At 44.6% G+C, this 22,708-nt stretch overlaps 1 protein-coding gene across 1 annotated transcript; it reads left to right on the forward strand.

Annotated features, from left to right (window-relative positions):
• The first annotated feature begins 1,598 nt into the window (after nt 1–1,598).
• LOC310824256 (uncharacterized protein) lies at nt 1,599–11,416 on the forward strand. Its single transcript, XM_083697100.1, has 6 exons — nt 1,599–1,738; nt 3,076–3,099; nt 4,111–4,140; nt 4,236–4,262; nt 4,363–4,503; nt 9,666–11,416. Exons 1-6 carry the CDS (start codon nt 1,721–1,723, stop codon nt 9,738–9,740), a joined length of 315 nt encoding a protein of 104 aa, XP_083553226.1. The 5' UTR covers nt 1,599–1,720; the 3' UTR covers nt 9,741–11,416.
• Nucleotides 11,417–22,708: the final 11,292 nt, after the last annotated feature.

Below are 22,708 nucleotides of genomic sequence, written 5' to 3' on the forward strand. Positions count from 1 at the left end.
TTACTCCGGGCGCAGATGGTGCATGCAGCCATGTACTCCCGGGTGTCCGTCTCCATGGCGGGCCACCAGAATCGCCTCCGGATAAATGATAGCGTGCGGCTTCCCCCTGGGTGACACACGAACTTGCTACCATACCCCCACTCCAGGACTCGGCAAATTCTTTTAATTTAATCCATTTTAAATTGAGTCTATAACACAACAAAATGTGGAAAAAGTGAAGGGGTCTGAATACTTTCCAAAGGCACTGTATATCAAACAGGCAGGCTCTGTGGACATTTTTAAAAAAGAGCTTAAAACATACAGTGCCTTCGGAAAGTGACACTCTGTTGTCATGTTCATGAAACCAGTTTGAGACGACTTTTGCTTTGTGACATGGTGCATTATCATGCTGGAAGTAGCCATTAGAAGATGGGTAAATTGTGGCCATGAAGGGATGCACATGGTCAGCAACAATACTCAAACCATGAGAAGGTGTAAAGGTGTTCCTAATAAAGTGTTCAGTGAGTGTATATTGGCTTATTGCGCAAAAACTCAGAAGAGTCTATAGAATCAATAGTCATATCATGGGCCACTGCATACATTTACCGCGGTGCCTAGAATAGTTTTCGTGCTATAAGCCAATATATACACTTACAGGCCACTTTATTAGGTACACCTTGCTAGTACCGGGTTGGACCCACTTTTGCCTTCAGAACTGCCTTAATTCTTTGTGGCATAGATTCAACAAGGTGCTGGAAACATTCCTCAGAGATTTTGGTCCATATTGACATGATAGCATCACACAGTTGCTGCAGATTTGTCGGATGCACGTCCATGATGCGAATCTCCCGTTCCACCACATCCCAAAGGTGCTCTATTGGATTGAGATCTGGTGACTGGAGGCCATTGGAGTACAGTGAACTCATTGTCATGTTCAAGAAACCAGTTTGAGATGATGTGAGCTTGGTCAGCAACAATACTCAGGTAGGCTTTGGCGTTTAAACAATGCTCAATTGGTACTAAGGGGCCCAAAGTGTACTTAGGGGCCCAAAGAAAATATCCCCCACACCATTAGATATTTGCGTTAACAAGCAGTTGAACAGGTGTACCTAATAAAGTGTCCGGTGAGTGTATTTCATATACAGTGATTTGCATTGTGCCCAATGGTATGGGCGGAACACTCGCCATTTTTCCTAGGCCTATGTGGTTATGCAGAAATATATAAGCATTCATTATTGTCCACGTGGGCTATTTACTCATAATATAGGCTAAATGTTTCTAGGAGGTAAAATTATGTTTTTAAGAAGGAGCCTCTATTTTATAGGGGCATTACAACCATTGGATTACAACATTATGTAATAGCCTACAAGCGGATTTTAACACACAATTTGGAATCCAGCTATTCCCCACCCCTTAATAAAAAGTGAGAGTAACAACGACTGATTGGCATACAGACCTACCCACACAGTTCCCTTGCTATGGTTTAAAAATGTGTTGCTAAGACCTTAAAGCCAATCATTGGCAACAAGGGGCGGAGAGTTGTCTGTCAGGTTGGTAGGATAAGGAATACAATGTAGAGAGGGGGATCCAATCCGGTTTTAGCTAGTTGCTGTACTGATCGAACGTTTATGCTAGTTACAGTGTGTTCTGGCGGTACTAACAGAGTTACACTGAACACAATTTCATTATCTGCTGAAGGCTAATTTGTGGTCTGTTCTCTCTAGACAATACAAGCTAAACCATGCCGAAAAGAAACAAAGTAAGTTGAAATGTGTGCATTGTATTGCATTTAATTTAAACATAATTTACAATGTATCATGTCACACAGAAAATGCAACAATTGCATGTTCATGAGCGCGTAACAATTATCGATACATTATACCATCTATCAGTGAAGTCTGGATGTTTTGTTTTTTTGTATGTATGTCCTGTTGATATGGAAGTGGCGCCTTTTTACTTTAAAATGTTCCCTTCGAACTGGCTCGCTTATCATGTTATGTTAAACTGGCATTTCCGTGTACCCTTTAACTTCTTATTTATGCAATTATTTAATCCATGTCTCTGATCGTTCATGCAAGTAGCGTAATTTATGTTTCTCATCAGTGAGATCAGACAAAGGGATGTAACCCACCAGCGATGTGCATGTTGCCATTGCAGAAATGTGTGCGGATGAGGACTATTTGTGATTGTATAGTGCTCTCACGTGTAGTCTCATATCAGATCATAGTTACCAAAATTATCGTGTAGTTTTAATGTTTGATGTAAATGGCGTGTATTGTGTCCTATGTGCAGTAAAGCGTAATGTAATGCGCGACATATGGCTCTGACTGAGTCTTGGAAAAGGGTAGGCAACAGTCCATAGGCTGGCTAACTAGGCATCGAGTTGATAGCGTAATTTATCTGCCCTATGTATTTGAAATCAAAATAAAGGCTTGTGATCAAGTGAAAGGTGATCCAAGTTTACGTTTTTGAGGATATTATGTGCTTTCATCGACTTTCCTTCCATTAAACGGATGTTGCATATTATGCAACTGAATATTCGTCGACACCGCTCTACCCCTGATGTCTCACATTTCAAGGCATTCTGTGATAGAAAATCATATAGGAAATCAGGGAAATGTAGGCATTCGAACTAATGGCGGGAACGTAACGTAAACTGGTTGACGCCACGGCGGATGCGTTCACGTCGTGTTTAATGAAATCGCACGGGGGAGGCGGGGCTGACATATCCCTCCATGTGTATTGTAACTACAGCCTTGTCTGTAGACTTAACTCAGGGTTATAACATTGTGATTAACATGCTTGATTTATCGCCACCACAATGTGTAATCGGTAGGCCTAATCTACGCCAGGCTTCATCCTGCACCATGACAATAAAAAGAGCCATATGGCATAGTATTGTAAATGCCACAGCCTCCCCTCCCCCACCCATTTTTAGATTACATAATGCTTCTTTAACATGGGGTGTGTGTGTGGGGGTACAACATGTGAGCCCATCCCCCTAGCATTACACACCCACTTATCCGACTCATGAATGTGGGATTGTTCTTATTTGTTTACTAAGATTTTTTTCTTCTTTTTTTCCTCCCCACACAGGCTAATAATGACACTGAAGTGGAGGTTAGTATTTCAAGTTTTTTTTAAAAAAATGTTTATAGTTGTTCTTAGGGTTTGGGTTAGTGCACATACACTCACCGGCCACTTTATTAGGTACACCTGTTCAACTGCTTGTTAACGCAAATATCTAAATCAGCCAATCACACGGCAGCAACTGAATGCATTTAGGCATGGTCAAGACGACCTGCTGAAGTTCAAACCGAGCATCAGAATGGGGAAGAAAGATGATTTAAGTGACTTTGAACGTGGCATGGTTGTTGGTGCCAGACGGGCTGGTCTGAGTATTTCAGAAACTGCTGATCTACTGGGATTTTCACGCACAACCATCTCTAGGGTATTACAGAGAATGGTCCGAAAAAGAGAAAATATCCAGTGAGCGGCAGTTCTCTGTGCGAAAATGCCTTGTTGATGCCAGAGGTCAGAGGAGAATGGCCAGACTGGTTCGAGATGATAGAAAGGCAACAGTAACTCAAACGTTGGTGGTGTAATGGTGTGGGGGATATTTTCTTGGCACACTTTGGGCCCCTTAGTACCAATTGAGCATCATTTAAACGCCACAGACTACCTGAGTATTGTTGCTGACCATCCCTTTATGACCACAGTGTACCCATTTTCTGATGGCTACTTCCAGCAGGATAATGCACCATGTCACAAAGCTCACATCATCTCAAACTGGTTTCTTGAACATGACAATGAGTTCACTGTACTCCAATGGCCTCCAGTCACCAGATCTCAATCCAATAGAGCACCTTTGGGATGTGGTGGAACGGGAGATTCGCATCATGGACGTGCATCCGACAAATCTGCAGCAACTGTGTGATGCTATCATGTCAATATGGACCAAAATCTCGGAGGAATGTTTCCAGCACCTTGTTTAATCTATGCCACAAAGAATTAAGGCAGTTCTGAAGGCAAAAGGGGGTCCAACCCGGTACTAGCAAGGTGCACCTAATAAAGTGGCCGGTGAGTGTATACTGTAACTAATAAAAGTTTATTTTTTCTGTTTTTCACCAGCCAAAAAGGCGATCCCAGAGGTTGTCTGTGGTAAGTTCACTCTAGTTTATAGTTTAGTTCATGTAAGTAGCTGCTGTTTTAAGTTCATATTTGACATTAATAATCTGATATTCATTATTTTGCAGAAACCTCTGCCTAAGTCAGAGCCAAAGGTAAATGTTTATTACTTTATTATTATGTTTTATTTTATCACCCCGCAATGTGCATTCTAAGCACTCTGCAATGAATCTGATGTTTGTTCGGGTTCTTTAGCCACAGAAGTCGCCTGCTAAACCTAAAAAGGCAAAGGAGGTAGAGAAGGCCACGCCTGAGGAAAAGAAAGAAGAACCTGAGCCAGAGGAGGAAGAGGCCCCAGCAGAAAATGGAGAGACCAATGCAGAGGCTGAGGAGGAGGTAAAGCTTGTTGACTCATTGACAGGGGTGGTAAAAGTACTCAAAAGTTATACTCGAGAAAAAGTATAGATACTTAATTAAAAAATGACTCCAGTAAAAGTAGAAAGTCCCCCATTCAAACACCACTTGAGTAAAAGTACAAAAGTATTACATTTAAAATGTACTTAAGTACCAGAAGTAAAAAGTAAATATTCAAATTAATTGTAAATAGTCATAAATCAGCAGACCAATTGTTGTGGGAGTGATATGCAATGTTTTAATTGAATATGAATGACAATTGACAACAAACAGAGACAGATCTACAGTAAATCCCCCACCCCCTTATTTAAGTGTGTGTGTGTGTGCGTGCGTGTGTGCCAAGAGGACAGGAATGCATTGACTTGCATGCTCTGTGAAATCCTACAGTAGTACAATCCTGCAGATCAGAAAACTGCAAATAAAATAAGTGATAAGATTACAACACTGCCAATAAGATTTGTAATCATAAGGGACAATAAGACAACTACTAGAGACTTGTGCAATGAGGGTGAACCATCCCTCCCTTTTAAGTTGAAATATCTTCAAAAGAAACGCTCAGGCTAGGCTACACAGAATCTGACTGGCACCTTAACGCAGTATAGGGGTTGAACTCACAGTAGCAGCAGACACAAATCACATTGTTTAGTTTTGCATAATTCTTTAATAACTGTCTTTCCTACTAGGCCCTAAAGTGTGTGACCCTGAAATTACATTATGAAACTAACATCTGCATGAAAGCAGCAGAAGTTAAGAGGTAAAAGATACAAGGTAAGACAACTATTAGAGAATTGTGCAATGAGCGTGAACCATCCCTTTAAGTTGAAATATCTTCAAAATAAACTCTTAGGCTCTCTCTCTTTACACATAATCTGACTGGCTAGCTCATTTGTAAGACAGGTTACTATTTAAGGCTGTAAAAGCTTCCGTTCAGCTTCAGCAGAAGCTGATTTTCAAAATTGCTGGAGTCCATCCTTGCTCTCCTAGGGCTAAATAGAAGCCCTGCAATACTAAACAGCCTTTCACACGCAGCTGAGGCAGGAAGAGGCGTGTTTAACTTGATGGACACCTTACAGACGGAGGGGAAGGTCTTTAGCAGACTGGTGTGGTCAGCACAGCATGCCAGATATCCCTCAAGTTCTTTTGAGGTTTCTTGTGCAGTTGTCTTGATGGACGAGAAGAAGTCGTCATCATCAGAAGCGATGGGGCTACCGAGGGGCGTCAAGGGCTCCATGTCCAGATTGATATAGTCCAGTCCTGAAAAACAATGCATGTCCCATACACATGCAGAAATTTAACAGAATTGCATTCAGAACATTAGTCAATGACAGCCAACGTACATATTTTTCATAGGTCTAATCTTTACTGTAAAGCTCATTTGGCAAATAGCCATGGTATCATTCTAGACAGTTAACTGAGACATAGCATAAGCCTAAACCTTCCACCTCAGGGATGCATGCAACACAAGCTGTATTTTCATAGAATGCATAGCCTACCCTGGTATATTATTTTATTTTGTTATTATTTTGTCTGTTAATCTACTGGCTGTGTTAATTGTTTACCCTCTCTAACCCTCAATGAGAGGAATGGAGTTGGGCTACGAGCCCGGCCAATTCTGGCCATTATAAGGACATCGGTATTGCATTGGTCAAGCAACGAACTGATCATATGTTAAGAGAACGATTAAAAATGCATTATTATATCTGTGAACCCCCCCCTTTAATGTGAGGTTGAATGTATATATATATATCATCTGCTACCATACACATATATATATTATTTTGAAAATAAATACAAAAGAAGCAGGCTTTTCCTTACCCTTTTTGAGGATGGCTTCGTCTTTGGTCCACGACGTCTTGAATTTTGGCAGCAAGATGGCGGCTGCAATCAGTTCTGGGTCTTCCAAGATTTCGCTGAAGCGGTTCTTCAAACCTAGTTGAATGGCATCAACAAGTGGCTTGGAAAACTTTAAGGATGGCTTGATCCGATCCAGTTTTGTCTTCAGCTGAGTCAGAGTGGGAAGAAGCCATCCCATCTGTATGTTGGTTTCAGCCTGCAGAATATCGATAGCCTTGGCCACTGGACTCATGGTTGCTGAGTATTCTGCTAAGAAGGCCAATTCTGATGGATTGAGCCTGTGACACACAAAACGTTTCAATTCAGTCTGGGGTAGTCATAGTGAGATAGTTGAATCCAATATTAGGTAGTAGCTTTAGAATGGAATACAATGTTCAGTTAGGGCTTTAGGATGTTTAGAGTGGGGCAGTTGTATTGGGTTGATTAGTGTGGGGTAGTTTCAGTGAGTGGGTGGGGTTACTGTACTGGGGTAGTTAAGTTTTAAGTAGTTATGAGTGGGGAAGTTGTAATGGGGGAATTAGTGAGTGTGTAGTAAAAAATATCAATAAACAGTACTCACATTGGAATTTTGAATGATGCGCAGACATCTCGGATGGCTCCCTCTCCTTGTTCTTTGACGATCCTCACTATTCTCTCCACTGCGAAGAACATCGAGTTCCATCTAGTTGCATTGGGCCGTATTAGCTGAAGTTTGCATGCATCTTCGATGGTTTCTGCAGCAGTAGCGGATCGCGCACTCTTGTTCCATAGTGCCTGGCACTTTGAAAATGATGATCTGGACACTTTTTTGTAGGTCTCATTTGAGTTTGCCTTTAAAGCATCTACTGTTGACACCAGATTAAGAAGGTGGCATGCGCAACGCTGATGCTTGGGTAGATGATACTCAATGCCATCGCCTTCATCAAGCACACTTGTCACTTCTTGGAAGTTAACTTCACCCTCTTCCTCCTCTTGAATCTCCTCCTCATCTTCCTCACCTGAGCAGCTTGCTTCTTCAGTGTCAGTCACATTGTTGTTTTCGTCTTGTTGGGCTCCATAGACGTGGAATGCTTTTATAAAATTAGACCCATTGTCAGTCGTTGTTCTAACGATCTTGTCACGAATCTGGTATTCTGCATGGATGTCATTTAATGCACCAGCTAAAACGTCAAACGTGTGAGAGCCTTTTAACTGCCTGCATGCTAGGGCTGCTGAGCGCCTGTCCAAACTGTCAGGATCAAGCCAGTGAGCTGTTACGCCAATGAAGCTGCGCCTCCTGGCGGTCCAGCAGTCTGTGGTGGTTGCGATGTATTCCACCTCCCTCATTGCCGCAATCATTTTCTACTTCATAGTTTTGGTAGCTTCGGCTATACTTGACCGTAGAGTGGGACGTGACATGATGGTGGCATTGGGCTGGAGGTCCTGGATCAGGTCTTTGAATGCTTGTAGGTTCACCACACTGAATGGTTGAAGGCCTTCAATGACATACTTAATTACTGCTTTGTTTATGGTCACTTGTGACACTCGCTTGCTATAGACATATCCAGCTTGAGCTGCTTGGTAGCACTGCCAGGAGGTGTTTCGTGAAGCTTTCTCTTCTGTGAGCTGCTGTGACTCTGAGTCAATTTAGAGTAACTCTCTAACTGATGGGGATGCTTTCTCTGCAAGAAAGAGAAATATAATTTATAATATTTATATATTATATATTTTCCTAAATATAAAACTGTTAAACATAATTTCTCAATAACAATCTTATACACGTGGCTTCCCTTACAAAAAATAGAACTGCAGTGAAAATGTTTTTTCGTGTCCAAAACATTGCATAATACTAACCAATACTAATCAATCATTAGTATTACAACAACTACGGTAATATTTAAGTGCAGTTATACTGTAATCATTACAACTGCAGTTGAACTGCAGTATTTTTTTGTAAGGATTGCACTGCAAAAAATGAAATATTAACAAGTGAAAATATCTTGTATTTGGTACAATAAGTCCAATACTGAGTAGAATTATCTTGAATTATTCCACTGGCAGATAATTTTGCTTATTTCAAGTTTTTTTTCCTGATTTTGGTCAATTTAATCTTGTTTTAAGAAAACAAGATTAACATATTTATTTACAAAAATAAGCAAAATTATCTGCCAGTGGAATAAGATGATACAAGATAATTCTGCTCAATATTGGACTAATTGTACCAAATACAAGATATTTTCACTTGATAAGATTTATTTCATTTTTTGCAGTGTGCCAGCAATTTGACATGGCGAGGAGGTCCAAGTTAGCAATGATAGCCAAGTTAGCTAACGTTTGCTCACTCTCAGTCCAAAATTATCCATCCCACCCTGACGATACCGCTAACGTTGCATTTAATTTCGTTAGCTAGCTACGTTATCATATTCATATATCATATCCGACCGACTGTTTCTTTATAACGTTACGCTATCGATAGCTAACGTTAACGTTGCCAGACTTAAGTGGAGTGGTGGTGGAGACGTGATTAACGTTAGCTTAGCTAGCTCTGTCGTTAGCTAACTTTAGCTAAATGAATGCACATAGTAACATTAAAGTTAGCTCACCTCAATATGTTTTCTCAAATTTGAGGGTGAATTTTTGAATGCCGAAATGTCGTTCACCCGTGGCAGGCAAAGAAGACATTTCAGCCGATAAGAATCTCCCTTGACTTCGGTGAATTCGAACATATCTGCCATCTTCTTCAGTAGCAATGATGATGACGTGCTGCTGAGCGAGCGGGCCGTATCGTGGCAAATTGAGTTTGCGTGCTTTCTTTTAAAAAGGAAACTTTTTTTCCATCGGATTGGAAATGTAACGAATACTTGGGAGGGGGCATGGGGAAATGTATCGGAGTAAAAAGTAAACATTTTCGTAAAAATTGTAGTGGAGTAAGAGTGAAAGTAGGAGCAAATAAAAAATACTCAAGTAAAGTACAGATCCCCGAAAAAAATACTTAAGTAATGTAACGAAGTATTTTTACTTCGTTACTTACCACCCCTGCTCATTGAAATATTATATGTTAGTTACTGACATAAACAACGTTTGAAATCATTATGAAAAATATTTCAGCATGTATGTTCCAAAATTCTCTACACAGCATCATTTTCAAATGTTTTTGTGGGAACTTTTCAAAATGAACGTAAGGCACTTTTGGGCAAAAACAGACAGCTGGCCAACTACTGAGAGATTTTACATGAATGGTATTGACCACTGTTTGTACTCATTTAAAGTGTGTTATACCTGAAGTTAAGTCAGTGATTTATACTGGGAGTGTGATTTTATTCATCCTCCAGGAGGCAGCAGCAACAGAAGGATCAGAGGCAGGGGAGCCTGAACAGAAAGAGGAGGATGTGGAGGAGGCAGAGTAACATCTTTACCCGTTCACCAGTGCTCCCTGAACCTCCTTTCTTGTACAATGCAGAGGATATTTTTTATCAACTATTTTCTTAAAAGAGCAGGTTTTTTTGTCGTGTGATTGTAGAAACAATTTTTTTTAAAGAAAAACAAGGGGGAAAAATACAATTGGGGAGAGACTTCATTGTATCCTACACATCCCCGGAAGAAAGCTATGGTCATTGTGTTGTCAATGTTTCTTTTTCTTTTATGATCTGGTTTTATTTTCAAAGAGAGAGGGGGGCACGTTGCAGCTATAACTTGCAATCATGCCAATATCAGGAATATGTTGTTCAACTGGGAGTGTTTGCCTGAGACTAACATTCCATGGGCTATATGAGGGAAAGTGTATGTAACCTGTATTGTATGTTTAAAATGGGGGTGTAGCAGTGTTCATTTTGGAACCCTTTTTTTAGATTTTGTCTAGTCTTAGTCATTTTGACAAAAATAAGTTTTTTTTTATAATTTGTCATTTGAATAATGATTTAGTCTAGTTATTGTCAAAATTACGAAAACTCTGGGCTGCTTTATTTAACTTAATGTCGTTTCATTTTAGTCACATGTATTGCCTTATTAACCCATAGTAAACAAAAATCACTGACTTCCATGTGTGCAAACATATAGCTTATCCTACTAACATATTATTCTGCATAACATAACATCCTGTCGCTTCTCTTCCCAACAGACATTATTTATTGCGTATTTTCCCCCCCGTCAGTTCTTGGGTGCAAAAGCTTTCTTCTCCCGTGGAAACTTTTTATTCATTCTTGTTTGAGTCAACATAAATAGATCCCTTTTTCTGCTGGTTTTGGCCAGATTGGAGAGAGTTTGCTGGGCAGAGATAGGGCTGGTCATGATTTGCGAATGACCTGTGTATGGTATTCATTTTCCACCAATAACAACATTGCAACGTCGCAATGAGAAAGTCGCAAAGTTCTGCGAATGTCATGCATGCTTTTGATTGGACCAAGCAGCTAACACCTCTCTCCAAAGACTCTATTTAGTCCAATTTTAGTCACAGAGATAATTTCGTCTTGTCTGGGTTTAGTCAACCACAATGAAAAATGATTTTTGTTTAGTTATCATCTCGTCTTTTGCCATAGAAAAATAGGTGTTTGACGAATATTTTTGTCGTTGATTTTGTTGGCGAAATTAACACTGGGGTGTAGGATGGTGGTTACTGTTTAAGCTGTGCTCTGTGAATATTAACTCTTTTATACATGCAGTTTTATGAATCCACAGACATGGTCAATCACCATGCTCCCAAGTACTGGATTTTTCATCAGGCCTGTGCATTATGTGAAATGTTTTTGTCTCTGTTCAGTGTCGGCATTGCAATAACATTTGTAGAGCTGCTGAGAAACTAGGGTTTTCATAATTTCAATATGCAGTATGGTACGTTGTCAGGATGGTTACGTTAATTAATGTGTTCTTAGCAAAGCTAATAACATGACATACATTACAGTGTTTAACATACTGGTCGTAGCTTATTCTTTTACTGATAAACTTCATGACTGTAATTGTACTTAATCTTTTAAGTGAACATACCAGCAGTAGAAAGATTTTAATGTGGTTTTAGGATTTATGTCCCAATGTACAGTTTTTGCAGTTTGTTTTTGTGTCTGTGTAATGATTGTTATAAACATGACAGTTAAAATGGTTGTCTGTTGTCTTTTTCCTCTTTCCACAAAACCCATTAGTATGCTTTACTGGAAAGGATCAACACAAATTGCATGTACGGATCCTTCGGAAAGTATTCAGACTTCTTCACTTTTTCCACATTTTGTTGTGTTATAGACTCAATTCAAAATGGATTAAATTAAAAGAATTTGCCATCAATCTACACACAATACCCCAGAATGACAAAGCGAAAACAAGTTTTTTGAAGTAAATTTATGAAAATTGAAATACAGAAATACCTGTTTAAGTATTCAGACCCTTTGCTATGACATTCTTAAAATTAGCTAAAATGCAAAAATGTCATAAACAAATCACTCAATAAGTTGAATTGAGTCCATCTTAATGCAAGGATAATAGTTCATGTCATTTTAGAATGAGTATCTTTGTTTTTATAGGGTCTCTGGTTTGCATAGTAATCAATTACACACTGTGTAGATTAGGATGTCACTACCAACTCAGCAAATTTCATTTTGGTTTCGAGAAACTGTACAGGTTGAAGGGGATGAAGAGGTCTTTATATGGTATGGCAACTGCATCACCGGTTCCTCACTCCCCTCCATTGAGGCTGTACAGGGCAAACGATGCTTGCGTAAGGCACGCAGCATCGTCAAGGACATTTCTCACTCCAATCATAGACTGTTCACCCCACTCTAGGCGCTACAGGTCTCTCCGCACCCGAACCAGCAGGTTAAGAGGTAGCTTCTTCCCTGCGGCTGTCACCCGACTGAACTCCAACTCTGCACCTAGGTGACAACCTACCAACCCCTGCACCCCCCCCCCCCCCGGACAATTGCACTACTCTTACAGTACACACTGCTATTACTCCATACCACTGCTCTTCTGTACATATCTGTCTATACTGTTCATAATCTGTCTATACTGTTCATAATGCACATATCCATATATTTTTCTTTTAATACTACTGTTAATACACTGCACATATCTGTACATACGGCATTCCATATTTATTCTGCTATTTACTCTAATGTTACTGTTAATACATATATACTGCTAGACTGCATTGCCTATACAGCTCATATGCTGCTTACACTGTTCATACTGCATCCTATTTATTCTGCTTATAATGCTGCTGCTAATTCATATACTGCTTATATGGTAAATTTAAAGACAAATACTAGCCTTGGTAATCCCACACCTAGGGGAAAAGGTCACAAGGACACCAGATGGTCCTGGAACATCTCAGAGGGGTGAGATCAGATAAGTGGGGGTTGACTAGAGGGTATGGATGCTTTGAAGTAAAATGGTACACAGCTGTATAAACAGGATCGAGTGATCTAGGGACAGGATGGATGGGTGATAAACACAGTTGTAAACAGCCAAGACAAAAGGGCTTTAGAAAATAGCCTAGGTCAATTGATCTCTCAAGTAGACTGACCGGCGCCAAGCCAAAAGGGGCGTAGCCCCTGGATGACGAAATGTAGTTCTTGAATATTATTGGTGTATGTAAACAGGAAGTAGACGTTTGTTGAATGAAGGGTGTTGACCTATGTGATGTCTATAAAAAGACAGGTAACGGAAGTGAAAAGTGTGTTCAACTTTGCAAACCTGACCCGGCTTCGTTCTCTGTGAATAAAGTCTCTGAATGAATCAACAGCTCTGGGTAACGGTATTTTATTTCAAAATACTATGATTTAAATTCTACGACACTTACACTGCACTACTTATACTATACTGCTCATTTACTGCACTACCTGTATATACTGTTCACACTGCACTTTTCTGCTTTTTTGCACTTCTGGTTAGACGCTAACTGCATTTCGTTGTCTCTGTACTTGTACTCTGCACAATGACAATAAAGTTGAATCTAATCTAATCTTTAGGAGGGACAGTCAAGATGTAGCCTGAAGAGATGGGTCTTCAGTCTTCGGCGGAAGATCGGTAGTGACTCTGCAGTCCTGACAGCAGTGGGAAGCTCGTTCCACCAGCGGGGCGCCAGGACAGTGAAAAGCCGTGACCGAGTAGCGTGGCTGCTGCATCCACATAGAGGCGGCCAGCCGAGGTGGAAGAGTGGACTGATAGAGCAGGGTCTTGAATCTAATGCGAGCTGCTACCGGGAGCCAGTGAAGGGTGCGAAGGAGGGGGGTGACATGGGAGAATTATGGGAGATTGAACACCAAACGGGCGGCACCATTCTGGATGAGCTGCAGAGATCTGATGGCGGAGGCGGGGAGCCCGGCCAAGAGTGCGTTGCAGTAGTCAAGGCGGGAGATATCACAAGTGTCTGAACCAAGAGTTGTGCTGCTTCTCTCGTGAGGAATGGATGTATCCTTCTGATGTTGTAGAGGAAGAATCTACAAGAGCATGCTGTCGCTGTGATGTTCGCCGCACAGGATAAGTGGTTGTCAAGGATCACCCCAAGGTTCTTGGCTGTCTAGGAGAAGGTCACAGTAGAGTTCTCTACTGTGATGGAGAAGTCTTGGAGAGGGCAGGCTTTCCCTGGGAGGAAGAGCAGCTCAGTCTTGTTAAGGTTGAGCTTGAGGTGGTGGGCTGACATCCAAGCAGAAATGTCTGCAAGACACGCATTGTCACCTGTGAGTCAGAGGGGGGGAAAGAAAAAAAGTTGAGTGTCATCTGTGTAGCAGTGGTAGGAGAAACCATGTGAGGAAATTACCAAGCCAAGAGATTTGGTATAGAGGGAGAACAGTAAGGGTCTAGAAGAGTAAGAACAAAGGAGAGGGAGGAAGCTCGAGCAGAGTGGAGAGCCTCCGTGATAGCAAAGAGAGCAGTCTCAGTAGAGTGCCCAGCCTTAAAGCCGGATTGGTGAGGGTCAAGGAGGTTGTTCTGAAGGAGACAGTTGGTTCGAGACAGCAGGTTCAAGGGTTTTAGATAAGGAGGAGAGAAGGGATACCGGTCTGTAGTTATGGACAGCAGATGGGTCAAGAGTTGGTTTCTTGAGAAGAGGCTTGACTCTGGCTGTCTTAAAGGCAGCTGGGACAGATCCTGTGGATAGAGAGGAATTGATTATGGTGGTGTAACGAGTTCCATTGGACACAGAGGCAGACGCAGTTGTGGGATGAGGGAAAGGTCCCGTTTATTCATAAAGTATGGTAATTGGTAATTGTTTCTTGTTCATATTTGGCTTTCCAGCCCTCCAAACACTCTGCAACTTTCCAGTTGCCGTCTTTCTTTTGAAAGCAGAGGCACACACATCGTAAACCCTTTCGTTAGCGAGGCTTCATTCGCAACAGGTGCGCAACCAGCCTCGCTTCCGTACCCTGGCCACGGTCCTGTAGCTCCCTCTACAGGCCGAACGCTGCATGTCCCCCCACATAACCCCACCGCCCGACACAGGCCGGGGACACGACGGCCGACAACCTACTCCCCCCCCCCCCTGCACGGGAGAGGAAGTCTGCCACGACCATCTGCGCCCCCGGTCTGTGCACAACCGAAAAGTTGAAGGGCTGCAACGCGAGATACCACCGGGTGATCCTCGCGTTCACATCCTTCATGCGGTGGAGACACTGGAGGGGAGCATGATCGGAGTAGAGGGTGAAAGCGCGACCCAGCAGGTAGTAGTGGAGGGCGCCGACCGCCCACTTGATGGCCAGGCACTCCTTCTCCACCGTGCTAACCCTTAAGGGCCTCGAACGACCCCTGGCACTGGCCCGACCATTGGACCGGATCCGGGGCACCCTTTCGGGTGAGGTCCGTCAAGGGACTGGCCAGCTCTGAAAATCCCGGCACGAACTGCCGGTAATAGCCAGCCAGCCCCAGGAAGGCCCTCACCTCCTTCTTCGTCTTGGGCCGCGGAGAGGCGGCGATGGCCGCAGTCTTTTCAATCTGCGGCCGCACCTCCCCTCGACCCAAGTGGTACCCCAGATACCGGATCTCCCCCCGCCCGATCACGCACTTCTTCAGGTTGGCCGTCAGCTCCGCCTGCCTCAGGGACCGCAGAACAGCAGCCACACTCTGCACATGCTGTGCCCAGGTGTCACTGTGAATGACAATATCATCCAGGTAGGCCGCAGCATAGGCAGAGTGCGGCCGCAGAATGCGGTCCATGAGGCGCTGAAAAGTGGCTGGGACTCCGAACAACCCGAAAGGGAGCACCGTGAACTGGTACAGCCCGAGCGGAGTGGAGAATGCAGTCTTGTCCCGGGATACCGGCGAGAGTGGAATCTGCCAGTATCCTCTCGTGCAATCCAATGTCGTGAAATATTTGGCCGTGCCAAGCCGGTCCAAGAGCTCGTCAACCCGGGGCATCAGGTAGGCATCGAACTTGGAAACTGCATTAACCCGTCTATAATCCACACAGAACCGTATAGCCCCATCCGGCTTGTTGACAAGCACGATGGGGCTACACCAGTCACTGCGGGACTCCTCGACCACACCCAGCTCCAGCATGGCATCCAATTCCCTGCACACAACGTCTCGTTTGTGTACCGGTAACCTATAGGGACGCGTGCGCACCGTTAAACCCGGCTGCGTTTCTATATGGTGGTCGATAAGCGTAGTCCGACCGGGCAGGGGAGAGAACACGTCGGCGAATTTAGCTTGCAAATCTGCAACGTCCGTGGCCTGGCTAGCAGAGAGATGGTTATCAATACCGACCGGAGTGCAAACTTTTGATTTTGGGACTTCCGGACTGAACTCATCTCTCTCTGGAATTATTGTAGCCAGAGCAACAGTGACCACGTCGTTCCATTTTTTTAGGAGATTTACGTGATATACCTGCAAGCTATCCCCCCGGTCCGAGCGTACTACCTCATAATCCACGTCCCCCCACTTCGCGAGTAATTTCGTGCTGGAGGTGGGTAACAGTATGAGCACCTTGTCTCCCGGTGTAAATTCTCGCAGGTTAGTTCCCCTGTCGTATAGGCGCTTTTGATGCTCCTGGGCTTGCAGCAAATGCTCGCATGAGATAACCCCTAGGGCGTGGAGCTTTGTGCGCAAGTCCAGGACGTATTGAATCTCACTTTTACTGTCGCTAGACCCTTCCTCCCAATTTTCTTTAAGAAGGTCTAGGACACCCCGGGGCTTACGCCCGTAGAGTAATTCAAACGGGGAAAACCCGGTGGAAGCTTGGGGGACCGCAAACAGCAGGGGATCTAGCCATTTATGCCAATTCCGACTATCCTCGTGTACAAACTTCCGGATCATTGATTTCAAGGTCCGATTGAACCGCTCACAAAGGCCATCGGTGGCCGGATGGTACACACTGGTTCGAATCGCCTTGATGTTCAACAACCCGTACAGTTCCCTGAGAGTGCGTGACAAAAAATTAGTGCCCTGATCGGTGAGAATCTCTTTCGGGATTCCCACACGGGAGATTACTTGAAACAATGCCTGCGCTACACTTCTGGCAGAAATATTGCTCAGCGGTATTGCCTCGGGGTATCGGGTTGCGTAATCTATCAAGACCAACACAAATCGATATCCCTGTGTACACCGATCAAATGGCCCGATAATATCCATGGCTATGCGGTCGAATGGGTTCTCGACCAATGGTAAGGGCCGCAAGGGGGCCCGTGGAATGGCTGGGGGATTTACCAACTGACATTCGCGACAAGAAGCGCACCACCTACGCACCTCTGCCCAAATTCCCAGCCAATAAAATCGAGCCATTATACGGTTTAGTGTCTTATCATACCCTAAATGGCCCGCCATGGGGTTGAAATGAGCCGCCTGGAAGACCATTTCCCGGGGGCTACGGGGAACCATCAACTGGGTTACTTCCTCCTGGCTATGTGAGTCACGACTTACTCGGTACAACCTGTCGCTGATAATCGCGAAATAGGGGTGGGCGCATACTGTGTCTGGCCATACCCAAAGTACCATCAATCGCTATCACTTGGTCATAAGCTGATCGTAGGGTCTCGTCACGAGACTGCTCGAGGGGGAAGTCACCTAGCAGGATAGTTCGGTGGGGAAATCTCGGGTTGAGACCCCCCCGCCGGCTCTGGCTCCTCGGCAGTGTCACACCCTCGATGCCTTTAACAATACCCCCGGTCGAACCAGGCGCTCCTGGATCATGGACTGCATGCAGCCCGAATCCAAGAACGCCTGGTGCGTATCGTGTTGTATCCTTACCGGAACACAATACGCCTGTCCTGGTCCGGGGGGAGGGCCCGGTATGTTGCCGATGCGGACGACCTGCCCCACCTTCCTCACTGGGCAATTCGCCTGCACATGGCCCGGCCGTCTGCATTGCCAACACACCCCCCCTGCCGCTCGGGGTGCTTCCCGTGGGGCCAGGGCTGGTTCTCGACATGCCTGCCCCTGCCATCTCGTCCTCGGGGCGGGCGCCGGCCTCTCCTCCTCCGGCAGCACGGCTCCTTCCGGGCGCCGCCCCCCTGGCGCGGGGCCGGGGTTGGTCGCCGGGGTTCCTGCGGCGGGAGGGAGAGATGGTCCTCCGCCAAGGTAACGGCGGCCACGAGATCCTGGGGCCGGTGGTACTGGACCCAGGCGGCGGTCCGGGCCGGGAGCCCCGTGAGGAAGTGCTCCAACACCACCCGGTCCCCGACCTCCTCCGCCGAGCTGTTTCCTGGGTCCAGCCACCGCCGCGCGGTGTCCCGCAGCCGCTGGGCGTAGGCAAAGGGCCGGCTCCCCTCCTCCATTGTCAGGGCCCGGAATCCATGATCCAGGATGGTGTTCCTCCGGGGTGAGGCCCAGGCGGTCTCAAATCGCCCAGGCGAGGGAGGGATAGTCCCGCTGGGCAGCCGTTGGCAGGCTGTAGGCAGCGAGCTGCGCCTCGCCCGACAGGAGGGGCAGCAGATGGTACGCCCACTCGCCGTCCCCTCGAACACCGCCAGCAACGCCTCCGTGTCGTCCAGGTCCCCCATCTTCTGGAGGTGTACCTTGGGGGGACCTTGTGGCGACCCGGGCGCCGGTCTTGCTTTGATGGCCCCGACAAGTTCCTGGAGGAGGGCACGGTCCTCAGCCCTCGCCGTCGCCATCTCTCCCATTGCGGACTGCTGCTCGTACTGGAGTTGAGCCTGCTGCTCCAGTATGAGGGCCATCCCTCCGATGACCGCGCTTAACCCATTTGTGCCGAATGCCGCGCGATGCAACATTGCATCTACCGCCGGTTGCTGCATTGCGCAACTTTGAATCTACCGCCAGTTGCTGCGTGGCGCAGCATTTTTGATTTGTCGTAATTTTCATGAGTGCAGCATATAATGCACTGTCATTGGTTCAAATACACATGAGGTGGGTCTTGTTGATTTTTTAAAACCACGTGAGCACCCAAATGTCGTGTGGTTCGCCGAAAATCACGTAAATCAATCAGACATACACATGCGTTTATTGTAGATTTTTTAAACGCACGTGTATGTCTGATTGATTTTCAGACATACACGTGTGGAGAACAGTTTCCTCCTGGCAGAGAATTGAATTTTGGAATGGTAGTAAGAAGCTTTAGCAGCTGATGGAGATGAGGTGTAATTGAGGAGGAGAGAGACATAAGGTTTTAGGTCATCAGGGAGGCCGGTTTTTCTCCATTTCCTCTCAGCTGCCCGGAGCCCTATTCTACAAGCGTGCAGGGTTTCAGACAGCCAAGGAGTATGTGGAGAGGAGCGTGCTGGCCTTGAGGTCTGTGGACAGAGAGAGTCGAAGGATGAGGAAAGAGTGGACAGGAGGGTGGAGGAGGCTGCATCAGTGGATAGAAGGGAGAGGGATTCAACAGAGGGTAGGGAGGATAAGACAGAGGAAGAGAGAGCAGTGAGGGAGAGGGTACGCAGGTTGCGACGAGAGGACACAGTGTGGGTAGAGACTTTACATTTATGGCATTTAGCAGACGCCTTTATCCAAAGCGACTTACAACAATACATTTGTTTAAGTAAGTGAATCATCTATCTATCTAACAGTCATACTGACTGGGAGGAGGTGGATTTGAGGGAAAGGGAGAAGGATACAAAATGATGACCAGAAACTGGAAGAGGGGTAACAGTAAGGTTGGAAGTATGGGAGGATCTGGTGAAGACAAGGTCTAGCTCATTGCCTGCCTTATGAGTGGGACAGGGTAAGGTCGAAGGAGGAGAGAAGGTCAAGTACTCCAGACAAGTGAAGCTTCTCTGACTGGATGTTGAAGTCACCCAGTAGTGAGAGTGGTGTGCCGTCCTCGGGGGGGAAAAGCTGAGAAGGACATCCATCTCTTCTAAGAAGTTGCCAAGCTGACCTGGGGGACGATAGATAACAACAATGTGAAGTTTGACAGGGGAGGTGACAGAAACAGCATGGAATTCGAAGGTGGATATCGACAGGTGTGACAGGGGAAGGAGATAATGTGACCACTTCGGTAAAATGAGGAGTCCTGTGCTTCCCCCTCGACCAGAGAGTCTTGGGGAATGAGAAAAGGAGTTGGCATCAGAGAGGGCTGCCGGAGTAGCTGTGTTTTCCGGTGTAATCCATGTCTCTGTGAGAGCAAGGAAGTGGAGGGACATGAAGCAGGCATAAGCTTCCGGACCACTGACTGGCAGTTACAAAGTCCTCCCGCAACAGTGAGGTTGTGGTCAGTTGAGCATGGTGGGTAGACTAGATTAGATGGGTTGCGAGGGGGGGTGTAGCGTCTATGTGTCCTCCTGAGGGATGAAATAACAGGAATGGGGAGAAAGCACATTGTGATATTTGTCGGTTTTGAGATAGAGGGTTTGTGGGCAATACAAGATGTAGGTCACGCTCAATACACTCAGAGTAGTGAAAAAATAATGAAATAGAATAAAAATACTTCGTAGTTTGGCCTTCCTAATCTGTATTTTTGCAATATAGTGTTTGAAATAGTTCATAATGCTTATGGTGTGCTTGATTATTCCCCGGCGCAATGGAACCAATTAAATCATCTCAAATGCAAACCTTGCCCACTTGGTACTATGTTAAATTTCCATAGCAAATAAAGAGAGAAAGTAAGACAGGACAAAGAGGCCAAGAGTGAGGTATGGGAAAGTGAGTTATGAAAACCAATTGTAAATGTTCCATAACAAAACAGGTTGATGTACAGAGTGAGTAAAATCAAGAGAAACCCAGATGTTGATTTATGGAGGGAGTGGTATCAAGAGGTACCTAGAAGTTGGTGCATGAAAGGAGTAGAGCCAGGGGGTACCAAGTACCCAGAAGATAAGAACAGGAACAGTACTAATCAGTACCGGGGGTGATGTAATATTCTTTTTGATAATTACGATGGGCCCACCACCAATATTGTAACAACCCGATAACTGTCTTTAGAAATGGGAGGGGGTATAAACCAAACCGTGACAAAGTATAGGAACAGGGTGAAGGATATTGGTGGTGAACAGCCAGAAAGTGTGAATGATTTACATATGAGGGATGGAACCTAAATTTGAGAAAGACTGGAAATTGTATAAACATGGTGTGCTGAGGGACAAACAACAGGATGCTTCGCGGACCACCTCGGCTTTTGTTACTTGTAATAAAAGTCTCTGAAGAAACCATCAGCTCTAGTCTTTGGTATTTTATTTCAAAGTATTTTAACTTAGAATTCCACGACATATTGTTGGCGTCATGAACAGAATTGGAAAGAGACCCGGGCACGGTGGATGGTCGTCGAGGATGGACCAAACTGGACAAACTGTGGCCACAAAATAAGGTAAGCAGTATTCCTGCTTTATTTTAGAAAATGTGTGTAGTTCGCCCTGGGTCTCCAGACTCGACGGTAGGACACAAGCACAAGTCTTACCAATTAAAAGAACCAAATTTAGGATTTGAACTACAGATGTTGGGGATTTCAGAAAATGTACATGCACTAACTGTAAATAAGTCTTGGGGGTACCACCATAATGCCCTAGGTAGGGTCACATGTGCAAGTCCTACGAATACCGCTTTGTTGTGTTGAGGAAGTGTATCAACATAGGGCTGAATAGGTAGGCAGAAGTGTATAATATCGCTGTGTTGTGTTGTGAAAGTGTGTAATATCGCTGTGTTGTGTTGAGGAAGTGTAGCAACAGAAGGCTGAATAGGGAGACAGAAATCCTGTATAAAACTGCTTGTCTGGTGTTGAGGAAGATAATCAGAACCTAGGATAAGTAATGAGGACAAATGTCTAATTTAACAGAAAGACTGCAGACATTACATACGGAAGAACAAAGGGTAAACAATTTTTAGATGAAGTGTCAACGTGCACAGTTTATGACGCGTCTCCCAGAGTACAAAATAACAAGAATACAGATTCAGGTGTATAAGATATTGGTAGGAAGCCATTGTTTTCTCTTAGAGGAAGCATTTGATACATGTATTAAAACATTAATCAAAATAAGAACACCAGATAGAAGAGACAACCGTTGGGTAATTGGGATAAAAGCTGCAAGACACAGTGGAAATTGACTTTAGGAGACAACGGTAAAATAGATAAATAAGATAGTGTAGACCATCTGGAAGGGAGGGAAGGGCTGTGCACCGTCCTGGACCATCACTCAAGTGTGACCTGCTGGAGGAGGACGCGATCAACCTCAACCTCATAGGGGGATAGGTAACAAAGCAAAGCTAAAAAAAAACCGAACAAAAAAAACAACAGTTCATGAGTTTTGTTAAATCATAAAGAGAACTATACAATACCCACTGTGCTGAGCTGTTTTTGCAGTTTGGGATTTAAACCAGTTAGTTTTAGGTGAAAAACTATATTTCCATGCAATGGCCTAAAACATTTTTTTTACATTTATATTGTGCAGTATGTGCTGTGAGAAAGTAACCTTTTGACTTTGTAGAATCCCATGTCTAAGCCCAGATTGATTTATTTCACATTTTAAGGTCACTTATCATGGGAGGCAAAAGGCCATGATATTTGACTTTGAGCCAGGGGTTAGTGGTAGGGAAACAAATGCAATTTGTTTTGGATGGTGAGGACCACAACGGAATCCAATATAAACAGATAAATGGTCTTCTATAGAGCCACTGAGTATGGCAACAATATAAATGTAGCAATTTACACATACACACACACACACGCTCTCACACACACACACACACACGCACGCTCTCACACACACACTCTCATACACACACACACGCTCTCATACACACACACACACGCTCTCATACAAACACACACACACACACGCTCTCATACACACACACGCACTCTCATACACACACACGCTCTCATACACACACACGCACTCTCATACGCACACACACACGCTCTCATTCATTCACACACAGACACACACACACACACACACACACACACTCACACATACACACAGTTGTTAGTCTTACTCATTACTACCTCCCAGGGTGTTATACACCAAATGTGAACAGGATAGCTCTAACTGTTTCCAAAGCTGCTTCCTAA

The sequence above is a fragment of the Argentina silus genome, assembly GCF_951799395.1.
Source record: "Argentina silus genome assembly, chromosome: Y".
Classification (NCBI taxonomy): Eukaryota; Metazoa; Chordata; class Actinopteri; order Argentiniformes; family Argentinidae; genus Argentina; species Argentina silus.

Coding starts and splice junctions, on each gene's coding strand:
- LOC310824256 (XM_083697100.1), top strand. Junction 3,100..4,110: donor ATAATGACACTGAAGTGGAG/GTTAGTATTTCA, acceptor GTTTTTCACCAG/CCAAAAAGGCGATCCCAGAG. Junction 4,263..4,362: donor TGCCTAAGTCAGAGCCAAAG/GTAAATGTTTAT, acceptor CGGGTTCTTTAG/CCACAGAAGTCGCCTGCTAA.